The sequence below is a fragment of the Lissotriton helveticus genome, chromosome 7 (assembly GCF_964261635.1).
Source record: "Lissotriton helveticus chromosome 7, aLisHel1.1, whole genome shotgun sequence".
NCBI lineage: Eukaryota > Metazoa > Chordata > Amphibia > Caudata > Salamandridae > Lissotriton > Lissotriton helveticus.
Window position 1 is genome coordinate 1,536,349,066 of NC_136068.1, and position 19,120 is coordinate 1,536,368,185.

General features: G+C 42.3%; 1 protein-coding gene across 2 annotated transcripts in view; it reads right to left on the reverse strand.

Moving 5' to 3' along the window:
• The window catches only part of LOC144770456 (BAR/IMD domain-containing adapter protein 2-like), a 368,945-nt gene that overhangs the window by 61,605 nt on the left and 288,220 nt on the right, over positions 1-19,120 (reverse strand). For both annotated transcript variants that reach the window (XM_078654979.1, XM_078654981.1), the window contains exon 10: positions 14,612-14,813. In XM_078654979.1, coding sequence (XP_078511105.1) covers positions 14,612-14,813 — 202 coding nt within the window. The remainder of the gene's footprint in view (positions 1-14,611; positions 14,814-19,120) is intronic.

Below are 19,120 nucleotides of genomic sequence, written 5' to 3' on the forward strand. Positions count from 1 at the left end.
TTGCAAATTGGGTTTACTGACCCATTTTGAATTACCATTAGGAAAGGGCATGAAAGGGGAGTCTCTTCTGAACTGCGAGTTGGTATTCTATGCATCAATGCTTTGCAACCATATTTGCTGTCACAAACAATTCTTCAGTTAACAAGACCTCAAAGGAGGTGGTACCCGATTTGCAAAGGAGAAGGTGTCCCATGGGGACAGCTGTTTGTGAATGGTGTTGGCAGCTGTGAGGGGGAGTAGGCAGTCATTTTGGGGGCACTGTTTGTTCCCCAGAAAGTTTTACAAAATGGGCAAGTTTCTTTTAAAAAGGAAGTGCCAGATATTTTAAGAAACATAGGGTACTTTTTGAAAAAAATGTTTCCCATTTTGGAATGCAAGCACATGAATAGTGGTGTGCTGATCCTCGCAGGACACCATCCCCATGTTTGTAGCCAATCATTGAATGTTACAAGTAGGCAAGTAGCAACAAAATTATTATTCATTAGACAACTGGAGATTCTTGCATCGTGAGGCAATAGTACATAGGTTTCATCACAAAATTAAAGATTCATCACAAAACGTCAGTGCACAATTTGCAACCACTTTTTGCAACCATTCTTTTGATATCTAACCCAGATTACTGTGAACTTTTCAATAAAGTACAAATTGTTATTTATCAACCCATCCTCAAAATAGCATGTTAATGTTTCAGAAACAATGGCTGCATTTCTGAAATATATTTAAATCCGATATCTGATCTTTAGGTTATGATGAGTTAAGGAAAATTATTACTGATTTTTGCCCCTTTATAAAAGAGGACATTTACTATTGTGATTGTTCTTTCATGACTCGCATTGAGGCATTTCAGTATTTCTATGTAAATGAACAGCAGCCTTGATATATCAGTCGGTACTGTGTGTACAGTTGTGTTGTCCAAGCGTTGGGGATTGGGAATTCGTTTATCGTTTAATCTGTTCACTCAGCCCGCTCTTAGTAGTGTGTCAGCCGTATCATATGATTGAGAAAAACGGATGGAAAATAAGATGAGAAAAGAAGTTGAAAACATTTTGAAAAATGATAGATCACGTGACCCTTCATATCTAGATTTTTAAAACTTCTGTTAAGATATACATCATTTTAATTGAGTTTTAGAGATATTATGTTGAAAATGTAATTGTTTAAGCACCATTCTTTCGGAGTCCTCTTGAGTCCCAACATCCCTAGAAAAGGCAAGGCTTGCCTGGCGCACCATTCAAGCATAGTTCATTACTTTCCCTGCAGAATCTCTGGAGTTTTAGCCAATTCATATGATAATTGCACTGCAACCCCCACAATCTAGCCTTGACTTTTTCAACATTTTGTCGAGTGCTGGAGCAGTATAAGTTTGGCCATAGATATGTCATGCATATACATTCATGCACCTATCTACAACATTTATATTCAAAGTTTGGTCTAATTCTATTAACGTGGATGGCACATTTAAATGAATTAACCATATGTATGCATTATGATCATTAAGAAGTTACCTATAAGTGTATTAGGCTAATCAATAGACTAATGTAACCATGTTCATTATATAGTCACATTTATGAATGATGTTTTCCTTCAACTGATTCATAATGTTGTAACGTGCATCCATTCTGATTATACTTAGAATGACAATACACCTTAAACTGGAAGTGTTTGCTTTAACACCGCCAGTATGTTGTTTCTTTCCTGTGCAAGTGCATTATTGTGATTCTCGTTTGTTAGAGAAAGGCTTATTGTTATTTATTAGGCTGTTGATAGTGGAGCAATGATGTCAGAGAAGGCCTCCTTTCCATGGTGTATCAGGAGGATGCAACATTCAAGGTTAACAGCTGCGTACCTAATTGCATGGAGATGGTAACTTAGGGAGTACGCTAACGCCCCTGAAATGCAGTTACTGGATTCGCTGTCAGTGGTGGGAAGAGATATGGACGTTCTAGAAACTGTAGACTTTTTTTAGGTCGAGCCTTGGCAGCGCGCAGGCGCTGTCCACAAGACTTGCTGAAATAGTTAAACCACTCTATTCCCACCTCCTGCTTACGATTGGGTCATTCCAGCATCGCTCTTCTTTGCTGCCTCCTGTCTCATTCCCGCAGCCGATAGCTCACTTCCTTTGAAGGCTCAGGAGCACCTTTAAAGTACAGTGCACTTACGCTTGCCTTTGTTATCTCCTGTGTCTGAGAGCTGTTTCATTTATCTTTATTGATGCTTTTGACCGGTTGCTACTTTCGCTTGTTTTGATTTCACTTCTGCTTTGCATTATAAACCCTCCCTCACCCTCCGAGTGCACACAACCCCTGCAGCAGTACTCAGATATCACACCCTTTTGGTACAGATTAGAATTGACTTGTTTTTTATGATTTTGTAAGCATCAATGATTACATTGTTTTTCTTGTACAGTAAGCAAAGTGAATTAGTTTAGTTGATCCGTGCATTCTTTTTGAATTATACCATATTTTGGAGTGTATTATCAGCATGGAACGAAGGGGACATGCACAATTTTTTTTATTACTGCAACGAGCATTGCCATCAAAAGAGGTATTTGACTTTCAGCCTTTTACTCATTTTCTCGATCATTCCTCCCACAGTGTTTGACTACAAGCGCCCCTCCCCTCCCGTGTCAAGCTCATGGGGCCTTAATTAGGCACCAAATGTGTATGTTTTTTCATTTAATTCTTAATTTAATTCACCATTTTGTTTCTAGTGGGCAGCTACACTACGTCACTCGCATGTTTTAGAATATCAGTAACACTTCGAGGAGTAGCAGAAATGGAAGCAATCCCAATGGATGACAACGCATATACACTGCGTGATTTTTGCTTTGTGTCCTTTATTGTCTTGTTTGTCATTATAAAAGAAGGGCAGCACAGCACTCACATATGATGGAAACAAGTAGTTGTGCACAAGTGAAAATATATCACTTTCTTTTTTACCTTTCACGAGTTTGGTGATGTGTTTTTCCCAGAGTATGTTTTTCTATGATAATTTCTGTCATGTTTTACTCTATCCTTCCAGATCGTTTTTGAAGAACTATACCAAATAGGTATTGTAATCATGCATGTTTAAATGCACATCGCACCTTGATATTAATCAGGTAGACCATTTAGGATCACAAAAGAGTGGTGACAGGGATCAATCGTTTTGGTCCTGAAAAAAAGCCTAGGGGAAGGCTTGAAACATGTAGACCAAGGAGAAAATCACTCATTATAGTGTACATTTCTCTACCTCCCTTTTAACAATAACAGCCACAGGAATTATTAAAGTATTGTGTCCACGTAGCCCGGTATTTTTTAACTCACATTTTTTCTGACCCTTCAACTCCCACAAATAACACATAGTATTACTTTCCCACCCACCATCAGAAGAATCGCTTCTCTAGCATAATTCAAAAAGGCGGCAAAACTTTCCTAATGGGTAGATTCCACGTCTAAGTCCTGCCTTCAACCACCACAGTGTGCCTGACTAATCTAAGACTATCGCCTTTTCCTCAGATCACCAATTCACTCCACCGAGAAAATGTGGGGCTTTTGTTTTTACTGATTGTAACTGTAATTGTAACCATACACTTGGGTCCTTTTTCCTCTACGGTCCCAGCACCCCTGCCCCTCTCCAACCATTTTGTATATTTCTGTACTCTAAGCCTTTTTGTTTGTTCACCTCTGTAAACCGTGTAAAGCACTCTGATACCCTCATGGGTCAAGTTCACGCTATATAAAACACTAAAATAAAATAATATAAAAGTGCTCTAACGTCTCTGTCGGTCGCAGCACGTCCTGTCCCGTAGTGGGGCGGGAAGAACACGATGATGAAGCATGCCACCAAGGGACCTTTTAGTGGGAGAGGGTTATTTTAAGAATACTCATCATTTTCTATACCGTACTAAAAGCAATCACTGGAAGTACAACTATTTTCGTGAATGAAGGGTGGACTTTCTGTGGGTTTTCTCGATTTCTAAGGGAGGCTAAGTCCACAGCACACCTAACCTCTTTTCTCCCTTCCCTGTTCTTGGTTACTATTCTTTTTAATTATAACATATTGTGTTGTGTATTATCAGGACAGAGCACAGGGGACATGCACAATTTGGTACTACCACAGTTTAATGAATAAATGTGGGTTTATTTGTTTACTTTTTAATCAAACCAGCACTCTCCTGCGTGCTTTAGCTACTGTGGTATAGAAAAGTAACTATCTTCTGCCACTGGTGCATTCGGATAAGTGGTAGGAGGTTCGTCTGTCACATGCACTGGTTTGAATTTTGAGAAAGTGGGTCAAAGTTTCACAGATTGGGAGAGTGTGTCAACATCTGTTTCATTCAGGGATACAAGGAACCCCTTGTTTCTAGTTCTAACTGAGTATTCCAGATCACACTGCCTGAGCAAGCAGCCTAAAACATTGTGGCCACCCAACATATAAGCAGAGTTAAATATTTTTAACATTCAATTATAGTGCATAATTGTTTGTAGTTCTATGTCCGCAAGGGAAAAGCGTGCACAGTTTAGAATATCATCAATAACATTTTAAAGTACTTGTTGATAATAATCGTCCTCCAAAGTGTTGGGGGACAGCAATATTCCACACAACACCACACAACCTTTACTAGTCAACGCTTCAAGTTGACTAGTAAAGGTCCATTAGACAATGGGGAAATATATTTGATGACTTCACTAACAAAATCAGGTTCAGATATCCGCGCTCCTTCAGTGGGTAGTAGTACCCTCTGACAGTGGTGAAGCAGAGGGGCCGTGTGCCTTAAAGAAAGCAGGGAAAATGCCATCCTTCCATCAGGTTGTTAATAACAAACAGCTAGAGGACCTCTCACATGTGCTGCACTAGTGATAGCTATGCAACTGGGGCAGTATTATGAGGCGCATATAATCTAGGAGAGCCCCGGTGGAGCGGGGGCTTGTCTCTAACTCCGGTTTTCCTCTGCACCACCCACCTGTGGTTCCTGGTTCCAGGCAGCCTCTTTGCAGGGCCGCGTTCCCTGTCCTTGACTCTGGTCTCCCCCCGCCGCCGCAGCCGATTGAAGACCTCGGCGCGGCCGCAGGGAGGGGGAGAACTACATCTCCCAGCATTACCGGCGGCAGGAAGCTGCACCCGCCTGGTCCGCTCCCGGAGGCGCATATAATCTAGGAGAGCCCCGGTGGAGCGGGGGCTTGTCTCTAACTCCGGTTTTCCTCTGCACCACCCACCTGTGGTTCCTGGTTCCTGGCAGCCTCTTTGCAGGGCCACGTTCCCTGTCCTTGACTCTGGTCTCCCCCCGCCGCCGCAGCCGATTGAAGACCTCGGCGCGGCCGCAGAGAGGGGGAGAACTACATCTCCCAGCATTACCGGCGGCAGGAAGCTGCACCCGCCTGGTCCGCTCCCGGAGGCGCATATAATCTAGGAGAGCCCCGGTGGAGCGGGGGCTTGTCTCTAACTCCGGTTTTCCTCTGCACCACCCACCTGTGGTTCCTGGTTCCTGGCAGCCTCTTTACAGGGCCGCGTTCCCTGTCCTTGACTCTGGTCTCCCCCGCCGCCGCAGCCGATTGAAGACCTTGGCGCGGCCGCAGGGAGGGGGAGAACTACATCTCCCAGCATTACCGGAGGCAGGAAGCTGCACCCGCCTGGTCCGCGCCCGGAGGCGCATTTAATCTAGGAGAGCCCCCGCGTCGCGGGAGCGCGCGGGCAGCGCCGGGCGAAGCCCGGGCAAAGGGCGGGCCCTCTGTGGCCCTCGGAGGCCAGAGGAGGCTGGGCTGGGCCCCCCCCTTTTTGTTTTTCAATTTTATTATTTTTGTTCACGAAGACGAACCTACGAGCAGGATGTTACATTCTACATTCCAGTAAGCAGACTCATTTAAGTACTCTGTCCTTGGCAAATGCATATTTACTGACTGGTTAGATAAGGGAAAATTATTTTACTTTTCTTTTCTTCTGGTAACCAAGATGGCGTCTCTTCCTAAGGACAATACATTATTTCCAGGAGGGGTAAACCAAGGAACACTTGACAACTATGTCATTAGGACCATCATGGGAACTGACAGAGAATTAGCACTTGGACCACCCCCCAAAAAAAGGAGGAAAAGGTGGAAAGCTCTACAGAAAAATACTTTTAGCCATATTAATTTTGGAAATGCAGTATGTTCTTCATCTAATGCACCCACATCACCTGCAAAAGTTATTCCATCTGATTTCCCAACACAAGATCCATCCAGCACTGATCTAATGAGTAGCATGGAATACTTAATTAAATCACTTTTATTGCCAGTAGTGGAGAGGCTAAAAAGAGTGGCCGAACAACTGGGAAATTTAGAACAGGAAATTGGGGAAATTAAAAGGGCAATTAAAGATCTACCAAAGCCCCCACCAGTTGTTCCAATTCTTCCATTAACCCCAACTGTTGTCATCCAGAAAGTACCAAAAATTGTTAATCAAGCTACATCAAAGCCACCTGAATCAATGCCCTCCAAAACAACAGCGGTTAATGCTAAAAGTGTAGATAAAGAGCCACGGCTAGGCGGGAAACCTAATATTCCAGGAAAATCTAACACCCCAGGAAATGCTCCAAAATCGAACGATTATGGCAACATGGCTAGGGTATTTCCACCTAAGAGGCGCACAGTAGAACTTCCGCCGGAAGCTGTTCCGTATGTGGTAGTCCTTACCGGAGTGCCAGTTCTAGAAGAGGGTGGCAGAGAAGACCAACACCAGTTGAAAAATAAAGCTATGTTCTGGCTCAGACAGAATCGTCCGTTACCACCAGATATAAATGGCGAAATTTTATTCGCCAGGCGTCTTCCCTGGCTGGGACAAAGATTACAGGACATAAAGGGGGACATTATTATAGTAAATTTCAGGGATGGTAGGGCTGTTAGTCATATTGTGAACTGGTTTCCCCAATATGGTTGTAGTGGAATTGTTGTGCGTGACTTGACCTACTTTTACCCTAGAGGGCTAATAGACCCTCTAACAAATACAAGGCCCCTGTTTCATAATAATATTGGGCCTCCATTTAGAAGTCAGAACGTTTGTTCTAGGCCCCTATATCAAACACGGGAAAGTTACTTGAAGCCGTTCTTACAACATCCGGTTGACTACTCCATACCCGTTTATAACCGCTATGCGGCCTTAGCGGGTATGGAGGGAGTCGATTGACTTTTTCCTGGGGGCACAGGACATGACGCTGTGGGTAGTTCCCAAAAGGCACTTTCCACGACTATAATACCTACTTCTGGTACTAATGTATCTGTCCTTCAGCCAAAACATGCATGTCCTCAGGACATAGTGACTAATCATGGGGGGAATATTAATATACATCAAGTTCCCTCAGTGAGGCAGCTAGTAGTAGGGGAAAGTGGTGTTGTTAAGCAGGCAGACAGTTTTTATTTAACTATTGGGGAAGTACCCCTGAGTCCTGATATTAGTGGCACTTCAATTGATTCACAGGCAGAGTCAGAACTAAAAGTAGAGGCACGAGTGGGAAGTGATCCTCTCAAAGGGGAAGTTAGTCGCTTAATGTTTTGGAACGTGGCAGGGCTTAGATCCAAAATATTAAATCCTGCGTGGCTAAAGACAATAGAAGAGTACGACATCCTATGCTTTCAGGACACATGGGCCTTAGAACCTCTTCATCTCTCCGGCTACAAAACTCTGTTTACATCAGCAGTAGGGGTCCATCACGGAAGGGCTAAAGGCGGACTGTCGGTTTTCATATCTAATTATTTAAACTGCCAGAAGATTCAATTATTCTCATGTAACCCTTACTATCAGTTAGTACGGATAGATGCAAATAAGGAACTGTGTCTTTTAATTATAAACTTTTATAACAACATTCCTCTTGTAGACTTGGAATCAATACTTAAAAAGTTGGGCAATGACGTGAGCAAAGAAACATACAATAATGCTAAAGATGTGTGGGTTGTTTGGGGAGGTGACTTCAACTGTACTATATGTAAGAAAAGCCAGAAAGGTGTATGTGGTATCATGCTTGACCAAGATATTGATTTAACACACTTTGAGCACTCCACCTGTGGAGATCTTCTAAATGATATTGTTCACTCTGAAGATCTAGGGTATGCAAATGAAATTGGTCAGTTAGAGCTCCCCTTTGCCCCTACGTTTATTGCCAGGGGTGTATTATCCACAATAGACTTTATAATAACTTCTTTTAGGCATAGGCATAGGGTCAAAAGGTGCTGGATCCTCCATACTGCATTAAGTGATCACTATACAATCATGGAGATCATAAACCCGTTCCGGGGAATGGGCGTAGAAAAGATACCCATGCAGAAAGTTTCTGATATCAGCATGGTAAGGCAAAATGGTTATGTTCTTAAATGGGATAGGGTGGTTCCAAATGACTTTCTGTGTACCTTGCTAACTAATTGCTTGCCTAGTTTTTTGACTGTTCTAGATGAGAGTGTTGGTGGTCAGGAGATCGTTAAACAGTTTAAGATCATTGCTTGTCAAATTAAGGACAACCTATGGGTGGCCTCTAAATCATGTAAAAGAAAGCCGGGAAAATGGTTTGATACCACATGTACAAAGGCTCACTCTGAGCTCAAGAAAGCGCTACATGTTGTCCCCCGTGATCCTACATTGGTCAGGGAGGCGCGGAGTTCTTATCAGTGCGCACTGAAAAGGAGGAAGTTGGCAATTAAAACGGAGGCCTGGGAGACACTTTGCGAGGCTTCTCAGAGGAAGGATGTTTGTGCTTTCTGGAAAGCGGTGAATGCCCCTTTTATTGGTGCAGATAAAGCACATGTTGAAATTGCCATTACCGAGGATTCTTGGGTGGAGCACTAGTCTAGTCTATATAGTAATTTTACTGATGGGCAGAATTCCCCGTTGCGGTCACTAATGCAGCAGCAGGGTGAAATTAAAGCTAAGGACCTAGAATTAAATATTACCCTAAAAGAAGTAACTGAGAGTCTTAAAGCAACACAGGGCGGTAAAGCACCAGGTCCGGACGGCATACCTCCCGATTTGTTTAAAAATAACATTGATTTATGGGTCCATTTTTGGCGCAACTGTTCAATGCATCCTTAAAGACGAGCCTATTTCCATCATGGTTTATGTCAGTCATAGTGCCTATCTTTAAAAAAGGGGACAGGCAAAATCCCATGTGTTATCGACCTATCTCCTTATTAGACAGCACTGTAAAAATTATTGGAAGAGTAATATTGGGTAGGCTGCAAAAATGGGCAGAAGATAATTGTATCATTAGTGACCTCCAATATGGGTTTCAAAAGGGGGTAGGAACAGTTGATCAGGGTCTGAATTTATTTATCCTTCAACAGAAATATATTAAGGCACGGCAGGAACCTATCTATTTTACCTTTGTTGACTTGACGTCAGCCTTTGACTGTGTTTCACACAGCAAGCTATGGGGCATTATGGAATTCCTTGGTGTAGAGGGAAGTACAATTTCCTTTCTTAAGGAATTGTACTCAGGTGCTATCGCAACAGTGCGATATGGAAAAAATGGTGACTGTACCAGATCATTTGATGTAGGGCGTGGGGTACGCCAGGGTTGCGTCCTAGCGCCATTTTTATTTTTGGTATATATTAATGGATTAGAGGATGCCCTGGTGGAAACAACTTGTGATGTACCTAGGGTAGCCAAAAGACGGATCCCTGCGTTATTATACGCAGTTGATGCGGTCATAATGGCTCGCACACCAGTGGCCTTACAATGCCTTGTAACATCTTTTAATATATTTATGACAAACTTGGATCTGCAAATCAATTGTTCTAAAACATTCACCATGAATTGTGGCCCTGGTTCTATTAAAAAAAGGAGGCCGATGTTTATTAATGCCAGTCCTCTAGACTTTACCCCTACCTTTTCATATCTTGGCATTTTATTTCATGAAGCAGGGACCTGGGCAGATGCCATAAAAGCAAGGAAAGTCTTGCTCTGCAAATCCATCACAGCCCTTAAAAATTTTTCTAAAAAGATGGGGGAAAAGTCTACTGTAGAACTTTTGCGAATTTTTAATGCCACTTGCGTCTCTATTGCTGTCTATGGTGCTGGGATTTGGGGGTATGACAATGTAAAATCTATTCAGGTTGTAGAAAATAAATTCTTGAGATTCATCTTAGCTGTACCTGAGAGTGTCTCAAGTTACATCTGTCATATGGAACTCGGCCAACCCCACATTGAAGATACAATTAGAGTCCAACCAGTACTGCTGTGGCACAGGGCTTGGACCAATGACGGGTGTGTATTGAATCGTGCTATTTTAAGGGATGGATTAAGTTTGGACTATGTGAGTAGGATAAGGTGGTTTACCTACATTAGGGACTTTCTTGGAGACATTGGCTGTATGAGTTACTACGACGACCCTTTGTCTATGTGTAATATTACGAGGAAGTCGCTAAAAATAAAATGTATGAAACACCTGGTAGACATTAGAATGACAGCGGAAAATAAGAAAAAGACTGTTGTAGCTCATCAATCTGTACTAATGCAGGGCAAAATTCAACCATATTTAATCCTTTCCATGTCTGAACATTCGCAACATTTTTGAGCCGTGGATGAGACGTTCCTAGGTGGAAATACGGGGAGTCGCCAACCAAATAGTGCTGCCGTGAAGATATCCATCTCCACGGACTTATGGAGTCTTCATATGGGGAGTTTTGAACCCGTAAAAGAAGAGTTTCAGACCTCATTATACATGAGACCATCATGGTATTACGTCTAAATTCCATACACCTCGTTGAATAGAGGTTTGCACAAGATACAGATCCTCAAGTGGGTACCACTGTTTCTTTTGCGAATTTCCACCCACCGTGAGAATGGCACTTTAGGGCGTGTACTGCCCGGTTGGGTGAGTTTACTTTTTTCTGGTCCTGAGGAATGCTGGGTCGAAATAGACCAGAGAGCTGAAACATGTCGACCGTATTTTAGGACAGGGAGTTCAAATTTGCTTAACTCTCGATGTCCGTTCTTGCACATTGTTTTTAATTGAGTTCGAATCACCCCTCTATTAAAATGTTGGTTGAGGGAGTGGTCTACACTCATTTTAATTTGCACTGTTCTTTGGTATGATGTTTTCTCACATGCACTAACTTGAGAACCCAATGAAGATAAACGGCTACCCATCTACGGAGGGTGCCTGAGGGTTCTCTTTTCCATCTGGGCAGCACACCTTTTCTCCCCTGCTTGACACAGTAGATACATTTTGCATGTAGCACTGGTATGCGCCGGTAGCCACTTTCTATTGTTATTTTCCGGAATAGGATCCTTATTTGCTTATAAATTTGATGTTGTTATAGATTCTCTCTTGTTGTTTAATCATGTTCTACCCTGGGGGCGGGAGAGTTTCTGCACTAGCCCTCTCTCTCTAGTTGTTGATACATGAAACACCTGGTAGACATTAGAATGACAGCGGAAAATAAGAAAAAGACTGTTGTAGCTCATCAATCTGTACTAATGCAGGGCAAAATTCAACCATATTTAATCCTTTCCATGTCTGAACATTCGCGATTCATTTTGACCCGTTTTAGGCTAAGTATTCTTTTTAGGGTTTTAAGTTTCCCCGTAATGAACTGTTGGTCTCGTAATTTAATTAAATGTCCTTGCGACGACTTATCAGAACAGTCTGATATTCACATCCTTCTATTCTGTAAATACTATACCCTACCCCGGAAAAGATTGATTGTACTGATTTTAAAGGAAATGAATATTAGACGTTGTCGCGCCGCCTTCTTAGAACTCCAGAAATTAGATGTTATTTTTATTGTAGCTTCCATTTCGGAATATTTTAGTAATGTTTTTAGATTACGTAAATCAATTTGTACTTGAATTCAATGTATGTTGCATCTAAATTTACTGTATATTGTACCCATATTTGTGTTGTATTGTCTATAACCTTGTGGTTTTAACTGTCTTTTTTAATAATAATGATGATGATGTAGTATTATGAATTGTTTTATGTACTTTTATGGTTATTACCTTTTTAACCGAATAAAGTCAAATTGAATTGAATTGAATAAGGCATGCTTTCTGTGTTTGGGACATGGTGCACCTTTCAAAAGGAACAGTGCACTGTCTTACAAAGAATGTGATGCTCCTCGGTCAGCTGCGAACTCACACTGACTTGAGCAGCACATTCAAGGTAAATATGGAGCAGCTGTTTAAAAGCTGCTCCGAGTTTCACAGTGCAGGAGGCCTCCCACCTGTATTTTGAAGAGGGGACAGAGATCCCCTTGCAGGCGGGTACAGTGAGTGACTGCACCCGACTGCCAAGGGATGTCTGGGGGAGGGTGGTCAATGGAACAGTGGGACAGCATTTCTCCCCCCAGAGGGCTGCCTTCAGGACCACCTTTTTGTGACACACCTTCAGTGTGCCTCCTAAGGGCATGTTTATCTCTGCACCCACGTCGGTAATACGGCGTGGACACAGAGGCAAAGTCATTCCTTCAATTTCATGGGGTCATGCCCCCACGCAAATGAGGGAATGCCCTCTTTTGATAGCGCTGGCACAATATGTATGCCATCATTATCAGTATTATAGAAGGGGCTGCACAAGCATCTGTGGCCCTTTCGGTAATACCATGTGCCCCGGGGACACACAAAGAGGGCACAATCTAAAATATAGCTCTAGAAATCCCTGAACTGTGTTCCCGGAAATGTACCTTGGTGTGCAGAGCAGAGAGAGAGAGAAAGACTGAGAGTGAAAGAGAAAGACAGTGTGAGAGAAAAAGAGAGTAAGAGTGCAAGAGTGTCTGGTGTGTGTGTGTTTAGTTGTGCCTTTTGCCTTAAACACATTTTTCCATCACTCAAACCTTCAAAATGTGAGTAAGATTGGATGAGGATTGTGGAAATCATGAGTGCACTGTGGACTGTGCCAATTGTAGTTTATTTTGAGATAGTGTACGCCTGGCAACGGTATGTAACTCCTTTTGCAGAATTACCACCGCTATCTATTGTTTTAATATCAGGTTGTCAACAAAATTTATTTTGGGCATTCTATGGTGAATTGGGTAAGCGTAAGTATGTACATTTTGTAATAGAGGGCACAATATTTTCTAACCACCTACATGTGTTTACATATGATTGTAGTCAATGCTGTGAACGAGCCAGCCGCTATACACTGTAATGACTAGACAATACATAAATCTATTCTAATCGCACCAGCCACTGTCCAATATGACTCATCTCTTTACAATAAGAAGGAGAACCAAATAAAATATTAGAAGACAACTTTGGCTCTGATAAACGAGTATCTCTCTGAGCTGGAAAGGCTGCTCAGATTCTGGACGTGATACCTTAAAAATGGAGGCAAGTGTATACAAATTTACATACCAAAACAGAGCATACAAAACTGTAGCTAGCTAGCACTAGCAACTTAGGGATTCTACAGCAGGACTAATTCCACAACACTGCTTTTCAACGCACCTCTCAATTACTCGGAAAGGTGAAAATGAAAATCTGGTAAGACTTGAAGTTCATTTTGATCATTCACCCCTGCTGCTGAGGGTGTATCAGGAGCCGGCATGTGCATTTGCACTCAGCACTAACACCTGATGTGACCTGTGGGCCACAAGTTCAACCTTTGGCCACCTCTGCTTTTCATCTTCATGAGGAGATCATATAAGTACAATTAAACTGGATAAGAGCAACACCTGTTACTTAAAGCACTTAGAAAAGAGAGAATTCCAGTGCGGAGCTCAATATGGAACACCATTGGTCGCAGAGGGCTAGGTGTGTGCCCCTACTTTTTAAATTTTAGAAAAACAGTTCCCCTACTTTTTGTGAAAAGACAACCGTCCAGGGACAGTCAATTCCAAATATTGAAATGCTTCAGCTAAAGTGTAAGGCAGGGAGTCCTCCATGAAAACCAAGGGAGGGTAGATAGCTAAACAAGTCTTCTTGCCAGGGTGTCAGCTTCCCTTAAAGAAAGGTAAATGCACGCAACTGGTCAGTGTGCAAAAGTAAAAGGTGCTTGGAAGCGGGTTTTTACTTTAATTGATGGAATCACTTAAAGCTTCCTGATGACATGCATTTATTCTTTTTGAGAGGTAATATAAGGTAGCTACCAGCTAAACTGTGAAGTGTGTGCTTTTAAAAGACAGTCACTATTAAAATTTGCAAAATATCCAGTCTGGGTATTACTAAAATCTATATTATGGAAGAACTTTTTTTTAATCTTAAACCTTTTTACGTATTTTATAGCAGTCGATCTTATATTGTATACAATGAAAGTTCAAAATAATGACTTACATGTTCACAGTGCCTTTACTCACAGACTGGCACCTTCTATCCCAAATCGTACACAAGTCACTATTCTCCACTGCACCAACCAGGATTCAATTCTGTGGCTTTCTGGTGCAGTGCATTAACTAATAATGGTCGTATAATGTACGGTAGTGCATTTCCCACAGATTAAGATCATTTGCTTTTAATTTTCATTTAAGCTGTGCCCTATTTTAAATGTAGTTACCTGAAAGACCAAAAAAAAGTTACAGAATATATTTTTTTGCTTCGCCTTTGAGCAAGCCCCCACGCTCACTCACCTCGCCTCCACTGCACGTAGCATCACAGTTCCAACACTTTTTTAATGCACTTTGACCACTGTTAAACACACATTATTATTATTTACGCCGCTGGTGCACTCACGCTTTGGTGGCCTCATTCTCTCCGTAGTGCCAACCATCCCTGGCCTCGGGCACTAGCAGCAGGATGACGTCATTTTCCTGGAAGTTGAGAAGGGTGCTGTTCTCACCAGCAGCGTGAGAGAAGATGGCCTGGACCCGCCGCCGTTCCACACGAGGGGGCAGAACTGAGAGAGGACTGATCCGTGGTAAGGTCTTGTTTTCAACTGTACAGAAAGAAAGAGTTGGGGGGGGGGGTCCCGTTAAAGTACATATTTATGGTTTACATAAGATTAGTACCTGCAGAGATTTAAGCGGGATGAAAAAAGTGGGGGGGGGGGGCAAAAGGGGTGTGGTCTATATAATTAGGGTGTGGCTTAACCATGTAAACTACATTTCTGTGATTCCTATAGTGTGCGACCCCATTGGTATTTTCATTCTTCCCTGAGTTTTCTGTTATTGAATACAGATATATAACACAACAACTGATTTACTTCTACAACCAGCCAGGACTATTGATTTTGTCAGTGGTTGTTGGCTATTTAAGATAAATCATGAGTAGCAACAATGACTTTGTTGTAAATAATTAACATTGAAAATGTTTCAGTTCTGAAATCCTTGAGACTGTGAATTAAATATTACTGAGGCCTGTGGGAGTGGTAGCGGTCTACAGAGTGTCTCGATCACTCATGTTATGTTCGCATGTTAGCCAATTAATCCCTTTGTCTCTCTAAATCTCCTCCACGTGCGTATTTTACACCTCATCTCTCTCCTCTTCAGCACCTTTTTTCTCTCTCTTCTAAATGCACTTCCTTGCATCTCCTTCGCATCACCACCCCCAAAAATACAATGCACCCACTAACCTGTAAGCACTTCATTTTCTTTTTCTTTTGCCTTGTCAATATTTTGACTTCTGTGCACCTCCTTCACGCACTTTTGCACAGAAACACTGTTGCACCTGCAAAATGTGACTTTTGCTGTGTGCGTTCTGCAGACAGGCCAATGATTTGATAACCATTTATTTTGAAAACCTTTTTGACCCACTGACAGGTACTGTTAGAAATACTCACTGCTTTCAGCCTCAACCTCAAACCTCTCAGCCATGGCCTGTTATGAGCACATGGGCCCAGATTTATGAAGAAGTGATGGAGCACAACACAACAAAACAACTGGCTGTGCTGTGTCACATGGAGAGGGCACGAATGCGCCATATCTCCAACGATATGGCGCATTCCTGCTCTCTCCCTGAACTGTCCCTCACAGTGCAACCTAGCACCATCAGAGGTACCCTTGCAATATGGGGCAATGGTGCCTGCATTACAGGCTGGATTATTTTTATGCAGCATGGGACACATTCCTGCACAAACTTAATCCTTAGAGGCTGTAATATATATGTAACAGCCCAAGCTGTGTTATATATGTGACAGCTTGGGCTCATACTGTTAGAACCTTAGTGAGTCATGATGTAATAAGGATGCGGGAGGCTGGGAGGCGGTTGGAGTGGAAAGTTTGATGACAGCTGGAGTGGCTGGAAGGGACCTTTTCATGCAGCGAGTACAATCCTTCAAAATATACATTACAGAGGCTTTTTCCTGATGCTGAAAGAGGAAAAAACTAGCAAAAATAAAGTTATTTCTCCTTGTTGTGCCTTCACTTGGAACAGGTACATATTTGACTCATTCCCAGGTTTATTACTGGTACTAAATCTTGGAATTCACCAAAGTCCATTGGTGGATGCATTGGAATACCCACGATACACCCATGGAATGCCTTCTCAGGCCAGAGTAACGCAAGGCAGCCAGTTGCGCTGCGTTACTTCAGATTTACTATGCCACGCAGAGCTACTGAATGTTGCTCTGCCTGGCATAGTGACTCTAACTTAAGGCTTGCTTTGACCATGTGTCACCTTGCACGATGCAAGGGCAATGCAATACTTTCGGAAATCTGGCCCATGTAGCCCAACTATGCTTAGAGTATTCACTATACCGTATTAGTAGGCTACATGGCAAAAAATATAGAAAAACAACCTCCTGGAAATAGCTAACACTCTAAGGAAATGTAAGATTAAATAAAAATATCTGAAACAGATTTCATTTGTCAAAATAGCACGTATAATGCAGACCTCTGAATCCCAGAGACAACTGCTGCATAAAAGACACAAAAAACAATTACTTTGACGGTTTTACATAATGAAAAATAGGAAAATATGAAAGGCAATCCAAATAAAAATCAATTCCTTTAACCAACCAACCCCCCACCCCTAGGTGCACCGTCTCCATAGTCCGAAACAACATGTAACTGACCCAGGCTGCCATCAGTCCACACAAGAGCTCAACAGCCACAATACCATTATCAATTGAAGAATCGTGAGCCACACATAGGGAAATGCAAGGAACAGGAGAGGTCATCCGGCTACTCCGGGTCACAACCCCGGCCCCTCCTCGGCGGTTCCAGCTCCAAAGCCTGATAATCCGCCCAGCGCCTCCAGATCTTACAGTGCTTCCTAGGGCACCCTCTAGCCTCAAAGATGGGGAGCTCGAGGCCCATACTAAAGTCTAGGCCATTTTTCCAGGTCGAGACCGATGGGGCAACCACCCCCTTCCAGGCCCTAGCTGTATCTCTTTATGCTAATGTGAAGCCTAGGAGCAGGGGACGATCAGTGTTTTTGACATAATATAGGACCCAACAGGGACCCGTTTCAATGTCCGTTTTTATTTATTACCTGGTCTGAACCGGCCAACTTAAAGCTCTGAGTACCTGTCTCAAACTTTCACTGAGACCCTTTGATCTCCAGCACTAATCTGCATCTTTTCTGTACAAAAAACAATTTGCACATTGTCGCTTTGAACAAGGAAGGGTTTGTTTGCTTTTCTCTACATCTTGCAGAAGTTCCATAAACGTGCCACACGATGGAGCTCTACAACTGTCTGATCTAAGTGGTCCATAAACGGCCTATTAGCTTCTCTTTGAAGAAAGGCGTCTTTAATATATTTCCTGGAATGCAGGGCTAACGCGGAAAGGTTGAGGCGCGCGGGGACGCGGTTCCGCAATGTAGCAGCGTAGATGGAGCAAGACTCCTTAGATATGTTTGTCATCAATATGCTGTTTCTTTCTTGGTGTTGTGCCTGCTCTTTCAGCCATCTGAACGGATTGATTGCACACTAAGTAAGCTGATGGTTTATCTAAATTAAAGTACCGTGACATCATAAATGCATCTCCTGGGGCCCACCCCTTGTCATTGATACCAATGATAAGGAATGCTTAAACAAGCACCTCTGGTGAGCTCAAGGAAGGAGAGGCAGTGAGTGAGAGAAGAGGACGGAGAAGAATAGAGAAAAAGACAAACATGGAGAGAGAGAATAGAAGAGACAGACAGGCTAGATAGAGCGCGCTTCAGTACTTGGGGATACGGGGGTTATTTACAGATGCATAGGTATCTTAGCTTTATGGACCAGCAAATGCTATGATACATGGGAAATAAGGCGTTCTAACCTTAACATTCATAAGCATTATCATTTCATTACCTGCGGTTATAGCTATGAGATAAAACTAAAAGGCCACTGGAATCCACAGGCTGTGGTTGGAGCCGAAATCCATCATTTGCAGGATAGCCGTGAAAACCATAACTCACGCGCCAAAAGACACGCTCATGACCTTACTGTTAATGTCTACGTATATATCTATATATATATTTTTTTTTTCTCACAAAAAAAGGTTAAAGTGACGTTATAGTTAGGCATTGTAATAATATCTTAATTTACATTAAAAGGGTAAAGGGATGTTATAATTAGATAGATTGGAGTGTCAGTTAAAACATACTGTTTTAAATGAACAAACCACTGAAATTCAACAGTTATAGTCATCTCAATTAATTATAACTGGTGGCCCTCACTATACATGCACAGTGTTGCCATCAATGAGATAATGTCAGACGTTACAGTGATGTTATCAATGATGTCATAGTACATGTCACAAATGATGTAATATGAGAAATAACTAGCAGCGCCTGGCAAGGGTGTGAGTGTGCAGAATAATCGTCTCAAAGCTAACCCCTTACAGTGAAAGAGATGCAGATTGCTGTGCAAAATCCACAGAAATACCCTGAGCATTGCCAAGTCGTGAGTGTCAAAGGTGCAGGTATGCCGATGGAATATAAGACAGTGTTCTCACAAACACAGAAAATGCCAAGCCCGCTAGTGTGACAAACAGAAAAAACAATGAAATGCCACATTGTCTTATGTCAACACCATGAAGTATCACTATGGATAAATACGCGCGACAACAACCAAGTTCAAGGAAATTGATGCTTCAATAATCAATATTTTGTGTGCTCCTGGGGTAACGTCTTCCATTCAAAATGTCGAATAAAATCTGATTCAGCACATCCTGTGGAGGGATGTGTCCCCCTGGGCACTACTCGTGTCATAAGGCTAGGCTCCTCAAATTGTGAGTCAAAAAATGATGAGAAGAAAGTTCAAATCATATTTTGTTTTATTGAGATCCTTGTGATAATTTCTTAGTTTTTCACATGCTC